This window comes from Cariama cristata, unplaced genomic scaffold (assembly GCF_000690535.1).
Source record: "Cariama cristata isolate BGI_N322 unplaced genomic scaffold, ASM69053v1 scaffold3106, whole genome shotgun sequence".
In the NCBI taxonomy this organism is placed as follows: Eukaryota; Metazoa; Chordata; class Aves; order Cariamiformes; family Cariamidae; genus Cariama; species Cariama cristata.
Genome location: NW_009622500.1, coordinates 58,819 through 85,375, shown reverse-complemented (window position 1 = coordinate 85,375; position 26,557 = coordinate 58,819). Strand labels below are relative to the sequence as shown.

The 26,557-nt window shown below is 39.5% G+C and overlaps 1 protein-coding gene across 2 annotated transcripts in view; it reads left to right on the top strand.

The window, feature by feature from the left end:
- Positions 1-26,557, top strand: part of SNAP91 (synaptosomal-associated protein, 91kDa) — a 70,662-nt gene that overhangs the window by 10,967 nt on the left and 33,138 nt on the right. Inside the window, exons 2-13 of one of the 2 annotated variants that reach the window (XM_009702336.1) lie at positions 7,879-8,021; positions 9,112-9,187; positions 11,013-11,115; positions 13,063-13,156; positions 14,425-14,536; positions 15,785-15,891; positions 17,294-17,335; positions 20,941-21,011; positions 21,420-21,425; positions 22,386-22,413; positions 24,379-24,488; positions 25,657-25,757. In XM_009702336.1, coding sequence (XP_009700638.1) covers positions 7,879-8,021; positions 9,112-9,187; positions 11,013-11,115; positions 13,063-13,156; positions 14,425-14,536; positions 15,785-15,891; positions 17,294-17,335; positions 20,941-21,011; positions 21,420-21,425; positions 22,386-22,413; positions 24,379-24,488; positions 25,657-25,757 — 993 coding nt within the window. The remainder of the gene's footprint in view (positions 1-7,878; positions 8,022-9,111; positions 9,188-11,012; positions 11,116-13,062; positions 13,157-14,424; positions 14,537-15,784; positions 15,892-17,293; positions 17,336-20,940; positions 21,012-21,419; positions 21,426-22,385; positions 22,414-24,378; positions 24,489-25,656; positions 25,758-26,557) is intronic. The other variant, XM_009702337.1, reaches the window with a different exon arrangement.

The window sequence follows — 26,557 nt, the reverse complement described above, 5'->3', positions numbered from 1 at the left end:
GGAATCCTGGTGTCCAGTTGCAATAGCCAATTAACTAGATCTTACTGACTTTTATCCTTCTAAGCAATAATCTTGCAAAAATATACCCCCTTTAAACTTGTTCTGTTGTTTGCAGCATGACCTAGGATGCAACAGGACTGTCGCTTTGGTGCTTGCATGGATGGAGAGAACAATTCTACCCCTTAGAGGAAAAGGAATAAATGCTTTGAAAGCTTGGCAGAAGATTGGCTGGTGGCCACCGTTTCATATTTCTTCTCTAAATTAATGTGTGTTTTGGTTAAGGCTTCCAGGTTTGAACTGCTGAAGGATTTGCCATGCAGGATAAAAGTTCATTTTTATTCAAAGTTATTGGTCAAACGCTTAACAGAAGTGCTACTTGCAGTGTTAGCAGGGTTTTTTCCATGTCCCTTCCTTCACTAGAATTTGGCATATAAGATGCCATATTACAATAGGATGAGGAATAGCATTTGTCCAAGACAATTGCTTTTATGTTTTAACCTTATAACGATAACCATTGGTTGGTGTCCACCAAATGCAAGTGGCATTTTGTATATCTTAAACTATTGAGAACTGTGCAAAAAAGGTAGTACAATGGTGATTTGTGGCTCAGCTGCTATTTGCGGTAAATCAATAAAATAGAGAAGTAGCACATCTAGCTCCAGAATTACTTGCTGTTTCATATTGACATAAGCAGAATTGCTCCATTCTTGTCTTTGAGCAGAAAAATACACGTTTCTGTGGAGCTAGTTGTGGAGCAGGATTTAGGTGGAGAGAGGGTCTGGAATCGGGTCTGTGGGTGAGAGGAAGGGATCATAGAGCAGTGATTTCTCCTCTTTCCCCTGCTTTGCTGAACTTGTGTTCTTGCCTGAGAAAAATTCTTCAGTGTTCAAAGTGAGTGAATTCTGTACAAATGAGGTTCAAGACTGAGATTCTCACTACTTTGGACAGGGGAAACATTCCCTGCTTAACAACTAAGGCTTTTCCTACAGCGAAGCTGCTTGAAGGAGCTGCAGCGGCTGTGGTCAGGAAGAAAGCAGGCAGGTTTCTTTGACCATGGGGCCTTTTCCCCTTTGCTTAGTGCTCTGGCTTCATCTGTGTGAGGCTAAAAAGCTGCTTTCCTTAGTACGTTTGTACTAGGGAGTTTGTGTAGCCCATCTTCTGGGTGACAGTTCTATTGTTCCAGATATTTAATTCCTGAGTAAAATTGAAGCTTTTATTCTTCAGAATGGTTGGATCACGGGTCTCAGTAAGTTCCTGGACTTTGTAATAAAATATATTCATCACTAATTAATTAGCAGTCTTAAAGACCATACTTAAAACCCCAGTGACTGCTGCTTAAACTTGAACTTCTGCAGCTGGCTTGAATGTCATCTTTCAGTTGTACTTCTCTCAAGGAGAGAACTCCAAGGTAAACACTAAAGGTAACGCACATTATTCTCCCCTAGAAGCAGCGGAGCTGTAAGTTCTGGGAACTTTTCGTTTAAGTAAAAAGTATTCATAGTTTATGGAACTTGAAGGAGTTGCTTATGGCAAGAATTTTTTTTGCCACAGTATAATCACACTTTTTCCCCATTATTAATACTTGGGGAGACAGCTGCCTTGGTCGCACCCGTTCAGATCTAGTAGAAGACCACCTGACAGCTGGCTTTTATTTCCCCCCTTCCAAGAGAGCTGCACCTGAACCTCTTAGGAGGAAAACCATATGTATAAATCATTAAGGACCAAAAGGGACATAAATCCAACATAACTGGTTTAATACTGCTCATGAGCTGGGATGGTTTTTGCAGAAGACTTAAAGCCAGATATCTTGCCTTGATATGGGAAAGGAAGGGTGCAAACTGTATGAAAAAGCATTGGAATAAAATCCAGCAATGTATATGGGCAGTAGATTTTTCAGCTTTGTTTTCGAAACAGGTATTTGGTGATATAGGAAGTGGTGTGCTGATATATTTTAAAAGGAGTAGTGTGATAAAAGATGATTCTAACGCTAATTAAAGTCTAACTTTGAGAAACTGGAGGAAGCTCCAAGAGAAATTTGCGGTACTTGAAGTCATCTGCCCTGTCTCTCCGCAGACTCTTCATGTGATTGGTAGGGAAGAAGAAACTCTTTTTCTCTTCTGCAAAACACTTAATACTAGGGGTAGGATGAGTATGCCTATGAGTAGGTGGAGAGGAAGAAATTGTATATAAAAGATTGTCTTGATGTGGCATGCAGTTGTGTTGTTCAAAGACTGACTGCCATGACCTCAAACTTCAGGATATACTTGCAGCAAATATTTGTCCTCACAAGAGTCTGGGGTATGTTTGGGAAGAAGGAAGTCTGTGGAGTAAGGCTGGAGAGAGGAGGTAGCAGTCCCTATAGTTATTTGTAGTCACAAGGACTAGAGCTGCATTACTGGGAAAGTCTTTATAGTACCTGGAGAGCATGTGCTGCGTGGAAGATTGTGTTTAGGTTTGTTGAGTTGGCATAGGCATGAAAGTGCATAGGCAATATCTAGAAGATGCTGGACTTTGCTAAAGGGTAGGCTTGCTGGGGTCAAGGTGAGATGTAGTAACTCTTGAGGTAGACTTTTGGGGAGGAAGGAGGAGACAGCATGAATTGCTGTTCTGCTTGGGGAGATTATTACAAATCAGATTATGATGCATGTTTGTGGAGATGGGGCAAGCTGGGGGTGAGAAGATGGTAAACTTTAACCCCACAGATAAATTCCCAACTCTTGTTTGTGATATTGCTTGATAGTCAAAGCCAACAACATTAAAATCATCTAATGTTCTCATGAGCAATTATCATAGAAGCAGAAACCGGTAATTTTGTTCTGCTTTCCAGTACTGTTTTGTGGTCAGTCTTCTGTAGATCTGGAAGTTCAGCTCTTGCATTGGTTAGCACAGCAACGCAGTAGCTTCCTGATACAGTTCTGTGTCTTGCAAGGGAGGACTAGTACTGCTACTTGCCTATTTTAACTTTTTTGGTTGAGGCTTGTAAACTGTTACTTCAAGCCACGTCCTTCTGTTCCTGACAATCCTTCTGTTCAAACAATCCTGCATTTCCTTTTCTATAGTTCAAGGCATTATTTAAATACTTATAAGCAAGAAAAAAACCCTTTGGAAGACTATTGTGGCATTCAACGTAATAGTGAGGAAGGTCTGTCAGGGAGGTTACTCTTAGAGAGATTTGGCAAAGCTGTATGACACAGCTCAGATGCTGAGGCAGCTCGTGTGTTAATTCAGCCTGGAATGACAGCTGCTCTTAAGTTGGCATCAATATCCCTCTGAACAGGGAGGTCTTGTGCTCTGCTGCTGTTTCTCTGCATACTGAAGTGTAAATTGTGAATAATTAACTTTGAACTGGGGAATCCCATGTCTGTTTATTAAAGAATTGAGTAAAAAAACTCCAAAACAGAACAGTAAAAAGCCCTGCTCGGATCCAGAATACAATTTGAAAAGGTAATGGAATGAGGGAGATTCTTTAAAGTGTTGTATAATCTCTCTCATTAAAAAACAAATAAACAAACAAACCCCCTCAAACCCAAGAAGTAGTTTTTCATGAGACTGAAGACATCTGAAATTCTGAAGACACTGAAACTTTCTTGCTCTTCTCTCCTTTTGCCTTATGAGCTTAACAAACACGAAATCTAGTCACATCTTTTAGTGGTCTCTTTAAAAGGTCATGAAGAGCCAAGATGTCTTAATTTACCTCAGTCTTCCTCACTGAACCCTCTACCAATCTTCCTCAGTTTGGCAGGTTTGTCTTTTTATTAATGAAGGTGTTAATCATCCTCTAGCTTTGCTTCTCTTCCCTAATTAAGTTGCAGATGTCTTATGACTGGGTCAAAAAGTTGACAAATCAAAGAGTTTAAAGACTGATGTTTAGATATAAGTTATGGTGTCAAAGGATTGACAACCGTTTATTTCTTCTATGTGCACTGGTTTTACATCTCAAAACTTAACTAGAAAAAGTGTATTGAAGTCCAAATTATGATTTAAACAAGGATCTCTAAACTGAATATGTGTTCGAAATAGCAGCTACCAAAATGTGAAGAGAGGAAATAGGAGAAATCATGTACTGTGATTTGGCAATTATAATTTAGTCCCATAGCAAACAGATGGATTCAAATGAAGGGTATATAGGTCTTCATTCTTCAGTTACTTCATTTCTGTGAAAGTTGCAACGAAAGCCCTTGCTGCTGCTGCTGTACAAGTCCTGATTTCTTACTCTGCTTAGAATTTGTATTTGAGCTCAGTTTTGGGGTTTGGGGATTAGCTGTCAGTGTACTTGACATGGATGTCTGCGGTAGCAGAAACTTCATCAGGAGGGTACCTTTAATCCTTGTGTGTCCTACTTGTGTGTACCCCAAATGGGATCAACTTTGTCAGATTGCTTCATGTGGCTTCTGATGGGCTGTTCTTCATCTGTTACTTCTTAATATTATCTATTTTGTATTAACAATTTCACCTGTGACTTGCTTGGAAGACTGAACTTAATTATTTCTTTTGCAAACTAAGTTTCTGTCCCATCAGTAAATGTCTGAATCTGTCCCTCCTGAAAACGTGGTTTCTAGATTTTCTTTTTTCTTGTATGTGTTTTCTTGTACTTATACTTCCCTACCACACTGAAGTCAAATTAATTTTGCCAAGTCTTATTTTAAAATGTAGCATAGCTGCTCAGAGTTCGTTAAAGTTTGCTATGCTTGTGTGTTGCTCCAGATGTTGACGATTGCTGGTTAAGCTGAGACTCTGTGGTTATTGGGGAAAGCAAGCCAGGAAGCTTGAACACCTTAACTTTGTGGTGTGACTTAATGGGAAACAGCTCTGCAAGAATTAACCCTCCATCTCCTTTTTCCCCTTCAGATGAGTAAAATCTTCATGTGTGGTTTAATTCTTTTCTGTGCACTGAAAGTAGTAGGCTTAAATTTAATCATACCTCTCTACTCAGCACACTGTAATTACTCATGTCCTAAAACATTCAGAGCTGCAGACTGAGATGCTGTACCCTCCAGCAGTTTGGAGACGAGGCAGAAGGCAGAAATTAGTGAGTGACTTCAGAAGCAGTGCTGCGGTAGCGTATAGCAGTGCTGCGGTAGCATATAGCAGTACTGCAGTAGTGTGCCTTGTAGCCTCTACTGCCAGCATTGCTGTGGGTGGACTCCTCTGAGGTTTCATTAGCATCCACCGATGGAATACACACCTCTTCCCCTCTTCCATAGTGACCTACGTACTGAAACTTAGGACTGAAAGCTTGCAAATTTGATGCATAGAATCATAGAATTGTTAGGTTGGAAGAGACCTCAAAGATCACCAAGTCCAACCATCTACCCAACACCACCATGCCCACTAAACCCACTAAACCATGTATCTAAGCGCCACATCTAAACGTTTTTTGAACACCTCCAGGGATGCTGAGTCCACCACCTCCCTGGGGAGCCTGTTCCAATGCTTAACGACTTTTAGTGAAGAAATTCTTCCTAATATCCAACCTGAACCTCCCCTGGTGTAACTTGAGGCCGTTTCCTCTTGTCCTATCGCTAGTTACTGGGGAGAAGAGACCAACCTCCACGTTGCTACACTCTCCTTTCAGGTGGTGTGTTTCTATATTTTTATATATATTTCTATATATAATGTCCTTATACTAAGGACAAATGCTGTCATCTGCAGTAAAACCTCTGAATGGGTAAACTGTGAGCAAGCCACTTGTGACTTGCTTCTAGGCTTTTACAAACCACTGTCTTCTATAATGCATTAACCAGCAGTACAGAATAAAAGGTCATTGGCCTGTTTGTACAAGAAGATCAAGGAGAATTGTTGGAGCTTTGTGAGCTTGAGCTGCTCTCATTCAATAGCGTGGCTTTACTACTGTAATACTTGGTCTGCAGAACTGCCTCCTTCAAGGGTGGCATTACTGAGGTTATAGAAGTCAACTTCACATATCAGAAAGTGTTCTGCAAAAAACAAACAAAACAAAAACACCACCCACAAGCAAAACAAAAAAACCACCATGACAACAAACATTTTAAAATCAAACTTGGTGAACAGATCACATAATGTTTGTCTTCTGTCTCATCACAGAAGGTCATTCCACTGACCCGAAACTGAAGACAAGTTGCAGCTTTTAGGCCCATACAAAAGACAGTTTTAAACACAAGCACTGCAATTTTCACAGGCTTCTGACTGAGCTATAGATTTCTTGTATCTTAAATGAGTCTGTTTAATAGAAGTAAAAAACCCATAAAAATCACCTGCCATGAATGGAAAAAAAAAAAAAATTCCTAAACTTCGGAATGCTTCTGGTAGAGCAGTGTGGGTTTCTGAACACATGAGGTGGTTCTCAATAGCTGATGCGACTCATCGGTCCGTTTAGGCAGACCTGTCCTCTGGACTTTTCCTGCCCTGCAGAGGCAGAATCAGTAGTTTAACAGCAACCTGAGTCTTGACTTACCGCTCTTAGCAGCATTAATGCCGTCCATTATATGGGGTTGTGTTAGGGAGTTTGTAAAGTGGTGACCCTGCTGCCCAGGTGAGCTGAACTCCTATAGAATGTTTACAGCAGACTCTCACATGGTTTAAGGTGTGCAAGGATCCATCACCAAAAAGCCTGTCTGCTTCTAAGGTAGAGTATCTGCCATCACTGAATGACTTGAATAGTTAGATGAACATTTCTAGTCTGGGGAGCTGGGGAAGGGGTGAAATAAGTGAGAAAACATTAACAGTGATTACTGTCCTCTCAGAGAAAGTAAAAGATTAATATTTTCGTTAGTAACACAGAAAATGCTTAGTCTAGTAGTTAAACTTTTTAATTTTTAACTTTTTCTACTTAGATCTTCAAACTTTAAGCCTCAGCCCTACAATTAGGTCTGTGTTCTGTGCTCTTTGTGTTGCATGAAGTTGTCTCCTGAAGTCTTGCTAGGGCTGTGTCTGGCATCACACGGGTTTTGGTCATGCAGTTGCAGTATGCAGTTTCCAACTGTCTCAAAAATAGGTAATAGCTTGTAGAAGGTCATTGCTGACTGCCTAGCAAGAGGCTGTAGGTAATAGGTGATGAAGTAAAATAAAGATCCTGTCAGTAGATGTGGGATATTGATGCTAGTGGAAAGCTTGCTGCCCTACTGTTTATGTACTTACCTTAATTTCCTGTACTCTGCTGTGCAAGTCCACACCTTCCTAATGTACGGGACACAAAGCTATATTTTATTCTTGTTCCCTGAGACAATCTTATGTCTTATTTCTTCTATGTAAGATGCAGTTGCTTGCAGAAGACTATTTTTCTTCAGTATAAACTAATGTCTGTCCTTGCCTTCTTTCCTACTGTTGAAGAGGTCTTAATGCATGCCTGAATACACTCATTTGCTGTCTCCATCTGTAGAGACTGCAGGTGGTGTGCTGTAGCCTGCTGATGAAACTCTAACCTCTGAGATGAGTGGAGTATCTGTTTCTGGTGATACCTCTTTTTGCTGATGTGACTGGGTTCAGTGTGCTTGACATGTTATCTGGAAGTGAAGAATTCAGTAATACTTACTCATCAAACCCAGGGGTAGTGAACTGCCACAATTAACTTGAAAACCTGCAAGCAGTAAAGTCGTGTGATGTTGTACACCCTAACTGTATCGGGGGTGAAGATGGAGAAAGGTTGGGACATAGCTCAGGACAGAATTGTTGGAAAGCTAGTACTGTTGGACAAAAGAGTCAGAGTAACGTTGCTGTCAGCATGTACTAATATAATCTCTGGGTTTTGTTTTGTGGTTTTTTTTAAATGTAGAACATAAGCACTGAACTTGCTGTTTGTCACAACCGTGGCCTGCAGCCTGGTGGGCGGAGAGCTTGGCCATGATGCAGACTTTTTCTTCTTATTTGTAGCACCTAACACCTTCCTTTTCTCTCTTACAGACTTGATACAAGCAACTAATGAAACAAACGTGAATATTCCTCAGATGGCTGATACGCTTTTTGAGCGAGCAACAAACAGTAGCTGGGTGGTCGTATTCAAAGCCTTAGTTACCACACATCATCTAATGGTCCATGGCAATGAGGTAAGTGTAATCAGCTTTCTCTCGAGACCACAGTGGCATTGAGCAGACTCCAAACCAAAAACGTTAGTAGTGCAAAGGCATCTCTTCTGAACTAGTAAGGACCTGAGAACGAAGGGCAAGAATGATTCATGATGAGGAGCAAAGTCACCTTTAACAACATAGTTGGAGGCATGCCGATTATCTGTCTCTTCATTTACAAAACCGCAGCAGGAGAGCCAGCAGCAGCCTGTTGCAGGATGTTGACAATTTCTGCGCTATCTGAAAACAGAGCTACGCAGGATTAAAGACTACCTGGGACTTTTTGACTAGAGTCAAAGCAGATGTTCTGGCACACGTGTACTGCCATCCAAATAGCTGCCCTTTCTGCATGAGCGCTAAAATCTTCCAAGTGCTGTAAATTCAACTTAGTGGTAGCCTTTTGGATTGCGTTTTCCTTGGTTTTGCTTTTTATTGATCTGTATAGACTGATATGTCTGCATAAAAACAAAAAGCATACTTAAAGAGCTTTAGTATGATTGTGAAACAATTTCTCCCTGGCTGTATATAAAGTGTTTTCAGGCAATGAACTTCTCCAGTGTCACAGCGTGAATATTTACTCCTGTCCTATTTTTCTGTTCCAAGTTTTGGCCAGTATTCTGATTTGCTTTCTGTAACTGTTTCAGGCTGTTAGTCCCTGTACTTGATGTGGGGCCTGCTTGTTATTAAAACAGGCCCTCGGCTTGGCTGAAACTGGGGGCTGCTGGATTGAAAAGTCTGGCACTGGCCTGGATGTCCTGCTTCGTAAGCAGATAAATCTTGTGCTTCCTCAAATCTCTTTGAGAATTAACCATTTTTATTGCTCCTGCCACAATCTGGTTTGTATTTTGCACAGAGTCTATTTTTATATATACAGAAATATGTTTAGTAGAGCTTCAGGCTAAATGTAATTAATATGAATGGATGGAAAAAGGTTTTGAGGAAGGTATTGCAGGCTAAGACAAAAATCTGGGTTTTCATGTGTGTGTGCTGGAACTAGACTGGTAATCTTCCTGCTAGGAGGTACAAAGCCTTCAGATACAGTCAGTGATAAGAAAATAACTTTGTCTTGCAGAGATTTATTCAGTACCTGGCATCTAGAAACACATTGTTCAATCTCAGCAATTTTCTGGACAAAAGTGGATCTCATGGTAAGCCTACTCATGTCTATAATCTTAACAAGATTCTAAATAAGATACTATTGTTAATTTGCTCCTTCATTCGTAAGATGCAAATAATACAAAAATGTGCTACTGAAGCCTTTTTATAAGTACTTAACAAATACAGGAGCTCAAGTGAACTGCTGGACAACTTCAGGACAATGTTTCTCAGTTCCTGCAAAATTTTTACTCAAAAGGTGAAACTGTACAGCTCCCTTAGAAAATGCTGGTTGAAATCTGGGCAGGGTCAGCTATCTCCTTAACCGTTGTGGGAGTTAAGGATGAAATGGATAAACTTCCATTTAGTTTTTTGGGTTTTACTCAGTCTTAAATGGTAATTTGGTTGCCTGGGGACACTGCACTTTTTAGGAATGGTCTATAAGCATTTAATTGGGGGGAGGGAGGGAGGGAGCAACACCAAAAGAACTGGCCGGTTTTGATTTGAGTAGTTAATTTAGAAAGATCTAGGCAGAAATGAAGGAGATGTTCCCTCTAAAGCTTACAAAGTCTGCTTTTCTACTTTTGACTCTGGAATTATTAGTGAATTTTCCTGTTCCCCCACTTAACAGAGGAAAAGCTTGTTTCATGGTAGCTCTACTAGAGAAGAGAGAAAACTTATAATTCTGCAGCTGTCAGAGGATATTTGTAGGCTGTATGCAGAATGCAGTAATGCTACAATAATGGGCAAGATCGAAGTAATGCCATGTTACTCCATCTCTCACTGGAGACGTGTGACACCAAAAAGACTTGAGCATCTTTTAGAAGTGGTAACACAGGGCAGGAACAAAGCCAAAAAAATATTAAAGCTCTCTTTGTCTAAGCAAAACATGCTATGCATGTTCAAAGATCCTGGTATTTGGCAACGATGAATTCCGTTAAATGCATGCTTCTGTGTTCTTTGCCACTTTCTTTAAACTTCAATTGCCATTTCATAGATAATACAACAGTGTGTCACAGATAATGAGGCATCAGAGTTGGTAGTGTTAAGTCTGAGCTGGCAGTGATACTTAATGTTGAGAGATACTAAGGAAAAATAGTCAATGACTAAGTTGCGGGCTGTGGATTTTAAGAAAGGTAGCAAAAAGGGACTTGTACTAAAGAGGAGGAAGAATTGCCTTCTGCACGCCTTTCTGTAGCTTAGAAGAAGAAACTTTAAAAGAAATACCTGAAGGATAGACTGTAATACTAACTGTTCCGAAGTCTTATAGGCTTGAAGGTCACTGATGTTTGAGACTGCTTGCACAGTATTATGTGCCTTGAAGATCTCTGGTGTAAAGAGTTCAAAGAAGGCACTAATCTCTGTGAATCCCATCATAATTTCTTTGTTCTGGTAAACCTAGTCAGGGGAATTTTGAAGGTCCATGTAAGAGTTGGAGGGACTGACATACATAAAATAGTGGGAGTGTTTAAGTTGAAATCAATCTTTATCCTGGAAGTCATGTACCAGTTAAGTGAAAACTTTTTGTTAAATTGACATTTTTTCCCATTAATAGAGAGGTAACTAATTTCACCATCAAGTAATGTTACCACATAACCATGTAGAAGCCACTAGCAGATTTCCCGAGGAACCATGCCACTGGTGCATTGGATGAATCTATTGGAAGCAGAAGACAGTGGCAGATCGTTTTGGTGCAGCACTACTGCTTTTTCTTCAGAAGCTGGAAGATGTCTTGTGATGCCAGTTCTGTACGGGGAGTTGTATAGTGCAACAGAAATCACATAACCGTAGGATCTATTGACTGTATATTATCGTTTACTAAAGAACCTCCAAACAAGCGTGAAAATTAAATGTAAAATGTCTAACTGTTTTTTGCAGGTTATGACATGTCCACCTTTATAAGGCGTTATAGTAGATACTTGAATGAAAAAGCATTTTCCTACAGACAAATGGCATTTGACTTTGCAAGAGTGAAGAAAGGGTAAGCAAAGTTTAGATACGTAAACTGATAGGGTTGCCTGACCCGTGAAAATCTTGTTTATGGCATTACGCTTAATTTTATTGTCTCAATGACTTTGTTCTTATGTTTTTTGTTTAGCCACAATGAAACACCAAAATGGTTGGATTTCTTAACTATTTCTAATTAGTTAAAAATTGCACAAGGAGGAGAAGAAAAACTGTGGTTAGTAAGGCAAATACTGAAGACTGAAGTAAAGTGCCTTGCAGAACTGGAAGCTTTTAGTGCTAGGTGTTAAATCCGATTCATATTAGATTGTGCTGCAGCGAGACTGTGTTTAGGATTTAGAGAGCGAAACGCTCTGAAACTATATTTAAGATGTTTCATTACTCTCCGGATACTTTCCATAAGAAAGATGACTGATTACGAAGGAAAACTGAAGTGAACACCTCAAGTTCTTAGCAGATACCACAGCAAATGGTTAGAAACTGAACAGAATAAAAAAGAAGGAGAAAAGTTAACCCAGCCCAGAGTAGTATGTTGGTATTTATTGGAACAATTTTTTCGTCTCTGAGTCCTCTAACTGGGACTTTAATGGCTCTAGATTCTCTCTTGAACCACAGACAACATGGCAAGTGGCTTAACACCCACGGAAGGCACAGCTGAATTGCCTGCACGCTAAAGATGCTCCTGCTAATCATGAGTTGCATACCAGATCCTTCTGGCAGTTCCGGTGTATTCTGCAGCTTGGGATTCTGAGCTGTTACTGCAGGCATCGCTGCCAGCTTTTCCTCTCCTGCTTCTCAAACTACCAGAAGGTGTAGGGCCTACTGTGATGGCTTTGCTGCGTAGCTGGATGCCATTCCCATAGTGGAGACCAGAGTAGTTGTCTCTTGAACCTATCTGGAATATGAAGCACTAAGAAGCTTTTGCTATGAAGACTGGTAGCTGGTTGGATTGATGTTTCAGGCAGGCTTTGATCCAGCAGGCTGCTGTGGTGCTAAGCATCTTAAGTTCCCTTTGTCACCCAGTGCCTTCGAACACTTCATGTTAAATAAACTTAAGTTTGGGTTGCTGGGAATCCTTCTATTCCTGCCTTGCTATATGTTCCTGGAAAGGCTTTCTACGCATGTTATTTCTAGTGCTCAAAACAAAGTGCTGCCTCAGAGTATAGCATAAAATAAGTAAGAATAGTGGTATGCATTTCCGGAGAGGAGATACTATACCTGTCAGTGGCCAGAACAGGGCAATACATAATGGTGGTTGTGCAGGTTTGTGATATTCAGAGATTAAAAATGGGCATGGGTGAAGACTGCTATAAGACTATGGGCAGCAATTAAGGAATGGTACACACCCATGACTGCTGTGTGATCCTGTTGGAGTAATGGTTCAGGACTGATAAGGCAGGTGAAAGTCAGTGGAAGTATTAAGAAGGAGTACTGGAATTAAATAGTACCCAGGAATACTGAGGAGAGAAGCTCTAAGCAAAGATTGCCCTGATTTAAATTGTCACTGAATTGGCATGCAAATATTGTGGCACTCGATGGGGAAGAATAAACCTATAGAGTTTTTCTGTCTTCAGTGACCACAGACACATCAGCAATGAGTTGGCATTAGTTATTCATAACAAATTTAATGCATAAGAACTATCATTTCTGTAAGTGCTTCTGTGGCAATATTTCTTGTCAAGTTCTTTAAACTCTCGGTGTCTTCTTTCCATAAAGAGATCAATCTCTTGCATTCATCACTCTAACACAAAACCTTTCCTCACCTGCTGTCAGGGAGGATGGCTGGATGAAGTATTTTTCATGCCAGCTCTCACGATGATGTGAGAAACAGGAGAATCAGACAGTGCTCCAAATGTTTGAAATGGATTATAGCTGCTTTAAGCTTAAATTTAGACAACAAATCTGTTTGAGGGGAAGGGAAAGGCGAAACATCATGGCTTCTAATCTATATTCCCTCTTGCAGAGCTGATGGTGTAATGAGAACAATGGCTCCTGAGAAGCTGCTGAAGAGTATGCCAATATTACAGGAACAAATTGAGGCACTACTTGAATTCGATGTATGTATTGAAGCTGACCCAGCATTAACACTGGGCAGCGACTTATAAATGCTGCGTTGTGATGAACACATTTCACATTGTAGATAATGCTTTACTGGTCATCCCATCTTGTGGGCCAAAAAAATTCCCCTTTCAGTGTCCCACTGAGGCAGTGTGATGAAGGATGGCCCTTTGTTATGTGTGTGAAATGTGCAGATTGCACTTTGGGTTTTTTGGGTGGTGTTTTTTATTTTTTTTTTGTAGAGAGGGTAGAGGAACAGCAGGGGAAGTGAGGGGCATTGAGGAATGCTGACTCGGAGCTTGGAGTTTCATCTTCTGCATCAGTGAGGGGAAGAAATGGACAAAACAAGGAGACTGAAGAATCTTCTTTTTTGTCTCTTGGCAACCAGCTTCTTTGTGGGGGGAGGGAAAAAGTCATTAAAATACCACATGTACATTGTTTGGCTTCCTCAAAATCTTCATCCGGTTTTCAGCAGTAAACTAAATTGGCTAAATTTTAATCTAGACTGGTCATAGAAATAAGTGTCGACAATGTATTTATAATATTATGAATGTTAGTGGGATTGTTTACCTGCCTTAAAGATAAAAACAGGAGTTGATTGTTGTAGGAGGTACAGTGTAATGTTGCAAAGAGCTCTTTGAAGGAATCAATGTTGAAGTTCTTCTGTTCTTGGTGTGCAGGACATACTCCCAGGTGCAAGGTAGGGCCCACTACAGCTTTCAGAGGAAAGCCTTGGAAGTACATGTCTTGCTAATGTGTTTTTTGTTCCGTTAATGGCATATGAATTGTGATAGTGATCTCAGAAGAGGAGGTATTTTTAATAAAAGAAAGTCTTTTAATAAATAAGCACTTATTTTCTGCCCAAGTTAATGTAAGAACTGGATGGGTCTTGACATCAACCCAACTGTATTATCTCGTAGACTACTGAGGTTTTGTTAAACTCTGCTGTGAACTGACATCTTTTCTCCAGTTTCATTAAAGCTTTGTTAATAGCACCTGAACCTTCTTCCTCTTTGTGATAGGTGAAGGAGTCAAGACTAAGATGTTTACTGTTGGTGGGGGTAGTCCTCCGCTGTAGTGGGTTGTTTTGGAGTGGTTAAGAAAGCAATCCTTGATTTGCTAACCAAAACTTTTGTTGGTTTCTTTGTGTGAAAGCTTGTATCCAGTGCTTGATTCTATCTCTAACCACATCAGATACCTGGTGCAAGCTGAAACTTCTGATTGCATTCAATACATCTGTTGTAAATAACTGGTATTTTATTTGTAGGTTCATCCAAATGAACTGACAAATGGTGTCATAAATGCTGCATTCATGCTTCTATTTAAAGATCTTATCAAACTTTTTGCTTGCTACAATGACGGGGTTATTAACTTACTAGGTAAGTAACCTGGTGTCTACATCTCATATACCATGAGCAAGTGAAAAATGAGTTTCAGATCTGCTTCAGTTTTTTACTTTCATTAAAACTACATTTTTCTTGACTGTTCTATTCTGAAGCGAGACAGAACTTTAAGCCATAACCTCTTACATTAGTGTTCATCTGCAGGTAGATTGTCATATGCCCTTAAAATTGTACAGATGTCTACTTAAAGACTCTGAGCATCTCTGTGCTTAAAGAAATGTACAGTGCTGTGTGAGCTTGCATAATATGTCCTGGAACATTAGCAAAGCTAAAAACTTTTGCTCTTTGATTGCATTTTTTATACGCTCAGATTCTTCTGTTACATATGCTATGTGGTAGCCTTGAGATGTCCCTGCAGAAGGCTTTGTTATGAAGTCTAAAACCAGGAGTTGCCATATACTGCAGGAAGCATAAGAAAATGAGCTCCAACTATTAAAACTTGTGGGCGCTTCAGCTGGTCTGTAAAGACAGCTAAAAACTGAGATTGCTTGGCCAGTACGACTGACCTAAAACTCTGGCTGCAGCTAGAACAGGAAGAAACAGAGAGGTTACAGAGACTGACCAGGCAAAAAGATGTTCCTGAGCTGTAAAGCTCAGACAATTTTTTTGTATCCATGTTGCTACACTTTCTAGGGATTTCATAAAAGTAAGTCTCAGGTGTTTTGACTGAAACTGTAGGCATGGGAAGCTTATGGAGCAGATACAGATGTGTTGGGCATAAAGTTTGGATTGAGATTTCTTTGCCTACTGCTAATCAAAGTGTAAGTTCAGGTTGAAATATGTGGCAGTTGTGCTTGGTAATGGACACGAACCAACTTCAGAGAGCTAATCAATTGGAAGAAGTACTGTTCTTTGGAGTGAAGACAACTTGGGAGAAGACATATATTCATATATGTTTAAGTATCCTTAATTACTTTGAATTTAAGTTTGGTAGCTACTTCACCTGCATACTTTTAAATCTTTTAAAACCTAGTTTACATCATGCACAATGCTATGGCTAGTTGGGGTGCAATTTTCCTGTCTATATAATTCTTCAGAGCTCAGCAAGCCCAACTTCTAAATTCTACTAAGGACTAGGAATGCCACTAGATTAGTGTCCAAGTAGAAAAATGTTAATGGAGTGCAATATTCTTGAAACGTGATTTTCCTGAAAACTAGAGTTCCTGATGAATGCAGACCTAATGTAAGATATCTTAACTGAAATTTACCAAATTATTTCTCTAGAGAAATTTTTTGAAATGAAAAAGGGACAATGTAAAGATGCTCTTGAAATCTACAAACGATTTCTTACTCGAATGACCAGAGTATCAGAGTTTCTTAAAGTTGCAGAGGTAAGTGACTTCAAGTCTTCTGGAGTCTGGCACTTAAGTATTTTGTGAATTTTTTAGCACCAATATAAAATATTAATTGCACTTGTTAAGCATCTGACTCGCTGTGTATACATGTGAGGCAGTATAGAAGTTCCTGGATGTGCTTGTTCAGCTCTTCTTGAAGTAGTTAAGCCCTGCTTAGGACTTCCACACCTCTACTGTGCAGCCAGCCTCAACTTTCCTGGTCACATAACAGATGACATGACTTCAAACATACCAATATTTCTTGGAAATGCTGTAATAAATGCATGCATCTAGGACAGGGTTGAACGTTAGAGGAAGATATGGCAATAAGGAATAAAAGCATAATGATTTTGTAAGTCTGCTTTTTAAGTCTTTGCAGCCTACTACAAGTCAACTGGAATGTGAGATTTTCCTGGTTTTGATCCTTGTTATTATCCTCTTTTGTGGATAATACAAATATTACATGGTTAACTAACTCTTTTGCTGGGTTCTCATTTGTGGTAGTTGGCTCCTTGGCACAAGATGCACATTTTCCATGTTTCATGCTTCGTTATAATGGACAGCAGTAATGAGCTCAATGAAAAGTATTGTTTCTTTGCTAATTTACTTAACTATTTATGAAGGAGCCTGCTAGACTTCTGAATGGCATGTAATGTCGGGTATGAATGTTGAACTGGAGGGAGTGCAGTATTTTAGACACCTATAGGTCAGCTTTGCAGGACAGGGATTATAGTGACTGTACTTCAGGATTGCTAGGTGCAGTCGAACTTGTTCTTCTGCAAAGGTTAAACCAACAGGCACTTTGAAGAGCCATAGTGAAGCAACAGGACAACTAATAGGAGATTGCAGACTTAGACCTCATCTTGCTGTATTTGAAATACTAGAAGACAAGGGCAGAACAACAAAGTGACTTGAGCTTTAGCATTTTTTTCAGTGATGTCTTCCAGGATTTGCTAACTGGCTGAATTTCAGAGAACTTCATTAGGATAGTCAGGTATCTGGATAGTGTGCATTCGACAGTTTACTAATGCTGTCCTCTGAGACAACAGTGTATGACCAGAAAGCCCTGCCTGACCGACTTGTAGTATGGAGTATAAAATTTACGTGGGGAGAATCGAATGCGTTTGTTCTTTGGTTTTTTTTTGGGTTTTTTTTTTTTTTTTTTTTTTTTAAATGGATATTTAATTTGCTAAAAAAAAAAAGACCAAAAAAAAAAGACTGCTGCAGATTGTTGAAGGCAGCTACTGGAAAGATGGGCATCTGCACTTGCTATCTTTGTAGTCTTTTTCTAAAGATAAAGAGGATTATAGGTTGAAGAACGTACCACAGTTCTAGTCAAAATTAGTGCCTGCTACAGTGGAATAACACACTTACGTTTTTACCTCTTTTATATCCACAGCAAGTTGGAATTGACAAAGGTGATATCCCTGATCTTACACAGGTAAGCTTCTCTTGTAGTCTTTTTGGCTCTGTGTAATAGCTAAAAGTTCTGTAATTAGGAAGCACACTAGGAATGTAAATGTTGGTAGGAAGTCATACCACCTAACATTTTAAAGCTCTCCCAACTTGCAAATAAGAACTGCCCAAAACTATTTTTGAAGACCGATGTAACTAAAATAATGTCTTTTAGGATGACTTCTGACTTATAATTGAAGGGTAGACTATTTTGCTCTTAACTTGCTAAAGGACAGATTTTCACAGCTTTTAGCTCAAGTTCATTTTTGGCGACAGACTACATAGAGGCTGTGGTATGACTTGCTTCATAATCTCTCCCTGACACAGTCTTGGTCCAGAGATGAAATTCAGAGCAGCACTAGCACTACTGTCTTGGTCTAGGTACAGTGAACTTGAAGTTTAAATGCAGAAGTTTTGATTTGATTGCTGAACTCCTTGGTTAGTATGCGTCAAAAGTTTTAACATGAAAATTCACTTGTGCTGGAGCTGCTTAAATTCTGTTGTGTTGGTCCATTTTCAATACCACTTGCAAACTGGCCTGGGTGCCTGGCTTTGTGTTTAATGTGAAAAGGATATTTGCTTGGAGGAAGAGATCCATGCTGAAGAGCTTGCTCATGGCAGTTTTGATGCCAGTAAAACTGGAACAGAAGAGCAGCCCAAACTGTTGAACAGTTGTAAATCTTAAGTGTTCATAACCTATGAATATGTAGTTTTTTAAGCCCTCCAGAGAGCATGGTTCAAATCAGCATCAGAATAGTGGTTCTCTTGGTTAAAAAGCCAGTTAAAAATTCTGAAAGTGAGAGCTGATGTGAAGGCGGAGAGTTTTAATCTTCATGGGTTTTAGATGCTACGGGGCTATGAAGTCTGGCTGCTTTTTCAGCAGCGGAAAGCTTAGACTTCTAGCAGTGTGTGGGATACCAAATTCAATTCTGAAAGAGCTGAAGTAGTACGTTCACCTAACTCTGTACCTCACGGGCTCTTTTTTAACAAGGTCCAGTCAGTCATGAACTAAGTGCTTGAACCAGAACTCCTCACCTTAAACTCAGTTAATGAAATATTGAAATATGCTTTATAAATTCCTGTGGCACTTTTATCTGCTTCTGCTTGGGTTGTGCCCGCCTGCTGGAAGGGCTGCCTGCTGGGCCTGCACAAGGCCTGTTCTCTATCATCAGCCAGGGTCCCACTTGCTCGGTGGTACCTTGGTTACTGCTACCGGGGGGTCCCTGTCACCTCACAAACCAACGCTTTATAATATAATAGAATAGCTCCTTTGAAGGGAAGGGATCTACAATGAACATCTAGTCCAACTGTCTGACCACTTCAGCGGTCTTCTCTAGTCCCTCATAGCTGTATTCTCCCAAAGGCTGCTTGGGACTCACTTGCTAAGGCTTGTCTGCAACATGCTGTAGATTGTGTGTAAGACCTAGGCACTGTATTTCAGTAATAAATAAATAATAGGTGAATAACAAAACTGAATTTCAGCTAATAAGTAATATATAATTGTATATAGTATCAGTGGTATACCTAAGTTCCTAGAGCAAGCCATGGCAATAGTCAGTAGTGTTCCACAAGAAGTTGGCTATGTTGACACTTGATGTGTGCCCATACTCTGTAAATCCAAACAAGTGGTCACAGTACTGAAATACAAGTTGATAGCTGTCATCTTTGGACTTTCTAGTTTGGCTGCAAGGTTTTGGAGGCTGAGGAGGCATCTTGGCAGCTAAAGAGCTTGGCTCATTTTTATTTATTAGCAATTCTTAAAAGTATGGCAGTTTTTGCTCCACATAGCTAGTAGGGAACCCGTATCTAAGGTTCCACCATGATGCATACTGATAGATTAGTCTAATGTTGAAGCAGTATCTAGAATAAATTAAGCAATGCTCAGTGTTACAAATTGGATACCAGACAATATTTAATTTTCAAATTGTTACATCTGGGTAGAAATTTTCTGAAGCTTCTTCTGTGAATTTTGTTTGATAGATGTTTCATATTACCTTGTTGGCTCTTAAGAAACCTGTGAATAGTATATTGGAAAGCTATTTGAAGTGCATAGAAGTAACTGGTAACAGGAAATAATGGATTTGTTGTTTTGTTTTTTTTTTTGAAACATACCTTTCTGCTTACATGTTTAAGTAGGCACAACTGGTATCTTATGCTATAGCCTTTTTGAATATGTAGAAGTCTGAATCTTTTAAGCAAATGAGAGCGTTTGCTCATCTTTTTCTTGCTGCTGGAGAATTCTTGTAAATAATTACGTCACTTGAATTTAACTAAATTCTTGTGCTCAAATTAGTTGAAAATCAATAAATATGCCTATAAAAGCAGCAGTGGTTAAGATGTTTCTGTATTGCGTATGTACATGGGACATGTTTAAACTCAAGCCATCATTTAAGGATTTTTTGAGCATTTTAAATTTCTGCGTGTGTTAAGTTACCTTACTACTCAGTTTTAATACCAAAATTAATATGCAGACACTATAAGTACACTTAGCTGTGCATTGGTACTAGCAGGTACTAAGCATCCTGAAACATCTGATTTAGCCAACCAGCTGGTTTTCAGCTTCCCGTACATAGGAGCAGTGGAGAGTCTGTTTTCAGGCATCACAAACTGGATTTTTTAGTGCCTATTTACACCCTGAAGTTAAAGACATTATTTGTGAAAAACACTGTAGGTGTTGCTGTTAGGAGCGATGGTTGATCTGAAAGAGACTAATAAAGAGAATTCCCCATTTAAAGACTGTACCATCGATGAACTGGTAACCCTGATGAAATACTTAACTATTATATGTTACTGTATCTCTCAAGGGTTTCCTCCTTGCTTGTTGATATTGTGGGAGCGTGCTTATCTGGACTCCATTTTTATACTGGAGTAGCTAAGCACACTGTCATTTGCATTTACCACTACTTTTCCCTATCTACCATTGTAACAGTAAGTGCATGCCTGGGGGTGTTGCCTGACCACAAAGATCAGGGAGGCTTGAAAAAGCTTCATTTTTGTAGGTATCTAAAATAGTCATCTTTCTGAATTTTGAGTTAGCTGCTGGACTCAGTGACCTGTGCCTGGCTACCATTTTGAGAAGAGACAGCTATAAGGTTTTGTGATGTTGGGACTCTTGAACCAAATGTAGCTGCTTTGGGGGCATTGGAAAGGAATTTTAGTTTGTTTAGACTGCAAATAACCTCAAACCCTCTGGTCATGAAAGAGGTGTAGGAGGCCTGACTAAAAGCAAAACTGAAAGGATGACCTTGAACCTATTACTCTTAAAATTCACCCTGTGAATGCCTGTGCTGTTGTCCATGTTAAACACTGACTCAATGCATGATGAGCAGCGCATCCTGGATTTAAGCCTCAGGTGCTGTTTAGTAGAGGTAAATCTTTTCTCTCTGCAAATTTGGACAGAATATTTTCTTTCAAAAACTGTCTTTGCCTGAATGCCTCTAGCATGGAAATCCACTATTTTCACAGTGGTGTAAATAAAATGACAGCATGAGCATGCACATGGTGGACTTCAGGGAAGTTGGTGCTGGATTTCAAAGTATTGTTAGGTCAACGCGATGTGTTTAGAAGTGTATCTTTCTCTTTGCTTTCAAGGCTCCTAGCAGTCTCATGGAGACCCTTGAGCAACATCTAAACTCTCTGGAAGGAAAAAAACCTGGCAACAAGTAGGTATATATGTTGTACCATGTACCAAGGCATAATAGTAACACTGTGAGACTAGCTGATGTTTAGGTTTGCCTCCTCTAGCCTCCTTTTGTCACTTAGCTGGAAAATAAGTGGTGGTAAGACTAGGCTTTTCCTTTCCTTTACAAAGTCTTAATGACAATTTTTTTTTTCTTACTGAGGGGTGGGGGGAAACAACACTGAACAACTAGACATTTTCCAAAATGAAGTGAAATTAACTATGGAAAACTCCTAGAAGGAACTGTGTTTTCCTGCTGCTAAGGCTTTTGTTAAAATTTGTTTTCTAATGGCTTTGCATCTTCTTACTAGATACTTGTCATGCCTAAGTCTAGGAAGGATTAAGCTAAACCTGTGTTTTTTCTTTTACTGTTGCTTTCCTTGCAATTTAGCGAAGGGTAAGTACATATGTTTATATATCATTTGCATGCAGACATGGTTATGTGTTTTTTTTTTTTAAGATGGCTTGAACACTTAGAAATAGATATCTTCTTTAAATTGTATCTAAACTGTTGCTTGCTTTTGTGTATAGTCATTAAGTCATTTTTGGTCATTGCTGTCGTAGCGCCAGATCTTCTAGTCAGTTCTACAGCTCCTAGGACTTACCCAATTCAAATAACCTATAGGATGGGTTCTAGTTCAATACTGGTGCAGTTTTAACTTCAACTCCTCCTTTCATCTCTTAGATCAAAGCAGCTCTAAAAATATGTAGCAGTATTTTCATACCTCATAATAATGAAAGTAAACAAATGCACTGACGTACATTTTAACTTACGATTAAGGCTCTGCCGGTTAGTGTAGTGTGATTTTCTTGCATGTGGGAGAACTTTCAGCTTGGACTTTCCAACTAACTGTTTCCATACTTTTAAATATCATTATTTTAAAATAACTCTGACTTTCTTTAAAAGAACAGTAGACTTTGAAAATTTGCTGACGCATCCTCAGAAGACTTCTGTTAGATAACTGCTTCCATATTGACGGTAGTCTGCTGCTATTGCATGATTTTATAACATGGTGACCTCTTGCCCCAGTAACTCTTTCCTGCTGTCTCCTGTAGGCCCAAAAGCAAGACATTTGCATGCATCTCTGCCTTTCCTCCATTTAGTAGAGCTTATTTAAAAGGCAGAATAATCCTGTGATACCAATTAACTTAAAAGATTCATTTAAGATTTGAAGTAAAAATTTGCATTCCTTGTGCCACTTTAGACATGGAAGTTTGAGAAATGAGGAGGACATGCAATTATAGAGATCTTCAGAAAGCTATCGTGCTTAGTTTTTGGTCTTTTTGCAGGAGTTTTGATGACAAGAAACATAGTTTCCAAAAGTATACTTACGTGAAAAACGCCTTTTTTTTCTAGATCTGGGGCTCCCTCTCCTCTGAGCAAGGTAAATACTGATAATTGCTGTACTAGTTAATTCTTGGTCAGGTGATATGCTTTAAAACATCTTAAGGGCATAAAGAATTAAATTTCCATCTCCTAATCTGCTTTTTAGACTTTGCCACCTAGGCCCTGCCTAATTGAAAAATTGCATCTTTTAATGGCCTTCTGAATAATGTCCCATGAAAGCGCTTCACTGATCTGAAGGGCTATAGTGCTTATACCAGTGCAGGATGGTAAGCAGCTTTGCCAGGATTTTGCTGGCCATGCTTTTTGAAAGCATAAAACATACACATATCTTTTTGCTTAGCTTCTTTTTCTTTTTTTTTTTTTTTTCTTTTCCCTTAATCTTCATGTCAGTGAGAAACTTACTCTGTACTGTTTCTCCTCCAGATTCTTCACTTCATTTGCAGTTTTTTTAGGAGGAAGTTCTGACTCTTTTAAAACCATGCTCATGTGAAAAGTCAGGAAGAAAACTTTCATCTGATATAGCTAGTTTCACTTTTATTAGTGAGATTGTTCACCTTAATTTAAGGCAAGAGTTGTACGTGAAACCATCTTGGTTTGAGTGTCAGATAAACTAATGAGCTTTGTGGTGTTAGTAGTAGTAGTTCCTGGTAACCCTGAAGCACTGCCAGGTGCCATAGTTCTGTGTCTAACAATGGGTGTTGTGCAGGAAAATCTCAATGAAAACTTCTGAATCCGGGGGAGGCAGTTCAGTGGTTGATTCTAGTGAAAGCTCTTAAATTTCTTTCCAAAAAGCCCTTTTTTTTAAAAAAAAATAAAAATAAAAAAAAATTAAAACCTCTCGTTCAGTACTGTAGCAGTTGGAGAGAACTACATGATAGCTCAGAAAGTGTTCTTACAACTTTACGTAACCCCGCTTCTTCCCCAATTTACATGAGGAATTTCGACCACTCCAGTCTCAAACCTTAGTAAAGCCTTGAGGAAAGTCTAGAAAGCTTATATCCATCTCCTGCTGGAGTTGTGATGATGGGACAGCAGTAGCAGAACTCAGAAGAAAATCTCTTCAAATTGGCCATTCTGTTTCTTTCTTGGAAGTCGTCAGAATGGCAAACAGTACTAAACACAGGACTTGCTTTCATTCGTTAGGAAAAGGATCTCTCTAGCATGTGAGATGCTGTAACAAAGCTCATAGTATCTTTTAGGATTAAATTGAGACTTTTCAAGGTAACTTGAGTCTTCAAGTGGATAGAAGAGTTGCAATATACTCTCCTGGGTGTCTGTCCTTGCCATACTAAAGTTATTTTTATCCAGATTTGGAGGAGCTAATGAAACAAAATCACAGGCTGAACTGTCTTTTGTATCTTCTCAAGGACTTAGCTGTTAGCACTGTTGATGGCTCTTTAAGCTCTCTTCAGCCGGAAAGTTTACATACGCACTTTTAACTTAATTTCTAACCATTTGTCTTCTCCCACCATTTCTATGGTTAGAGTACTAAGGTACTGTTGTGGACAAACAGATATTTCATTCTGTGGACAAAATGAAGGGTCTGACAGATGTAGAAACAAATCCACAAAAATACGTTGTTCCTCCCATCTTCAGGATGGTCTTAAAACTGAGAGGAGGGAGTTTGCTGGGGAGCGCACTATTTTCTTGGAACTTGCTGAGAATCCTTTGACACATAGGAACTGTTAGTTACCCTAATCGGGATTTTCAAAGGCAGGTAAGGCAACTCCAGATATGAAGTCTCCGAGTTAGTTGCCTGGATGGCATTTCCTCTTGAGCCAGGCATTGCTAGGTGGAGTCACCTTGGAGTTTCTCAGCTCCACCACCCTCTGAAAACTTAGCTCAATCTCCCTTAAATTCGTTCAATTTTCAAAGGAGGGAACAGCTCACAATAAGAAGACCTGATGTCAAAACTGGATTTTTAAAGTATGCGAACCTGTGCGTGAGTTTTTTTGTGGAGAAATGCTGGTATATTGAATGTATATTTAAAATACTTCTCCAGTCTTCTCCGGCCACAACTGTTACATCTCCTAGTTCTACTCCAGCGAAAACTATCGATACATCTCCTCCAGTTGATCTTTTTGCAACTTCATCTACAGCTGCTCCAGTCAGGTAAGTTAAAAGCAAATTTGAGTTACTGAGCTCGATGTAGATGCCAAAATCACACTTGTAACAGGAGGCTTGCCTGCAAGATTTTACTTACTTTACAGGTAGTGTACATTGGTATTGAATGGACTGCATTATTCTACCAGTATAGATCACAAATGAGCTGTAACAAAAAAAAAATCATAAAATTGTGGCTACTGTGATTTGCTTTTAGTGTAGTAGTGATGTTATACCATTCCCAACATAAACTTTTAATTGAATAGACTGAAGTAATGTGCAAATCCAAAGTAGTCTTTGCTGACCTTCAGTATTCTGTTTCTAAAACTGCTGAATTAAGATTCCTTTTTCTTGCTGTTCAAATCAGTTAATGAAGCACAAAAGTAATTTTGGAGGTTAAAATAAAAAAAACCAAACATTTGACCAATGAGAAAATCTGAATCTTGCTTTCAAGTCAAAACCAGAACAAACTGCTGCTGTTCATTGTTAATGAACAGAAATGGAAGAACTCTACAGATGTAAAAGCTCTAAGCTTGAACCAAAAGTCTGAAGATGTGACTAACCTCAGTTAAGTGTCAGGTGAAGTACTTCACTGAAGAAAGAGCTTCTATTGTTTATTATTTAAATGTTCTACGTGAACAAGACCTTGTTTCCTAAGCAATTATCTGGCTGGCTTAAGCCATAGAAGTTTTACCAACTCTCTTCTACCTAATGCCTATTTATTGCCTGGAAATGCAGGTTTCTTGCTTTGACATGGCGCAATGAAGTAGAATGGAGCTGTTTTCAGTTGCAGCAGTTATTTGCTCTGTTCTTAGGGACCACCTGGGATTTTGGGTTTTGGTTTGGGGGTTTTTGTTTGGGGTTTTTTGTTTGTTTTTTTTTTTTTTTAGGATTGTAAAGTCTCATAGATCTCCTATAATGTCATTGTCAGGTAATGGAAGTAAGTTAAGGTCCCATCGTAGAGTGTAATATATTCTTGGCACTTACTGTAGTAGAGGTGTTTATGGTCACTGCTTTAATCCTAAGGCCTGAAAAAAAAAGTGTCTTTCAATGGTTTCATCAGTCAGCCAAACTAAGGGTAATTCCTACAATCCAGTCATGATTTTTTTTTTTTTTAAACTTGATTAAAATGGACAAATTCCTCCAGTATTTAATATCTCTCTTGTTTCCTTGGCAGCTCTTCCAAACCGTCCAGTGATCTTCTGGATCTTCAGCCAGATTTTGCCGCTACTGGGCAGGCAGCTCCAGCAGCCCCTGCGGGAGCCACTTCATGGGGAGGTAGAGAAACCTCACTGTCAGCATCTCTTCTTACAGTCTCCGTCTTCTTGCCTGGCTGAACTGAAACCTGGCTTTTTCTCTGCTAGCACAGGATGTTCCCAGCTTACTCCCAGGCTTCTGCTGAGCTGACAGTCAGGCATCCCTTCGCAGCACAAGGCTACTCCTTTTTCCAGGGATATGCATAATAGTATAAGCTGCTTATAAGGGCCTGAGTGCAAGGCTGGGGGGAGCTGGGATGATGTGACTAAAAGTGAGCAGGAAAGGGGATGGCTGAAGGTGAACAGGTAGGGTGGGCACTTTGAAACGAAAGAACTAGAACTGCTCGTGTGCTTGTTGGCAAAGTGAGGGCAGAAATCAACTCCTCTGTTCATATAGCGAAACCCACAGATCAGTAAGGGGAGGATCAAAAATATCTTTTAGAACAAAAATGCATCTAAAGCCAATGGTGGCAAATAAGTTCTGCTGCAAGTCTGATTACCTCTGACAACCCTTAACATATTTTATTAAAATCTTCCTCGTCTGCTTAGAATAATAATATGAAAATAGAAGTAGAAGGCTAACTGCTTTCAAATAGGAGTACCTAACCAGCTCTCTGAGATCTGAGCTCCGTGGAGAGCTGAGCCTGTTGTTCCAGGCAGCGCTAGCAGCTGGTGATCTGAAGAGGACCCCAATAAATGTAGGCAATGTTCACTGCTGTCCTGTGAAGATAAGGAATTAGGCCAGTAAATGTGATTGAACTTACATAGTTGTAAACCCACTGCCGTGTAATCTTAAGAGATCTTGTGTGGCGCTTGATGAAC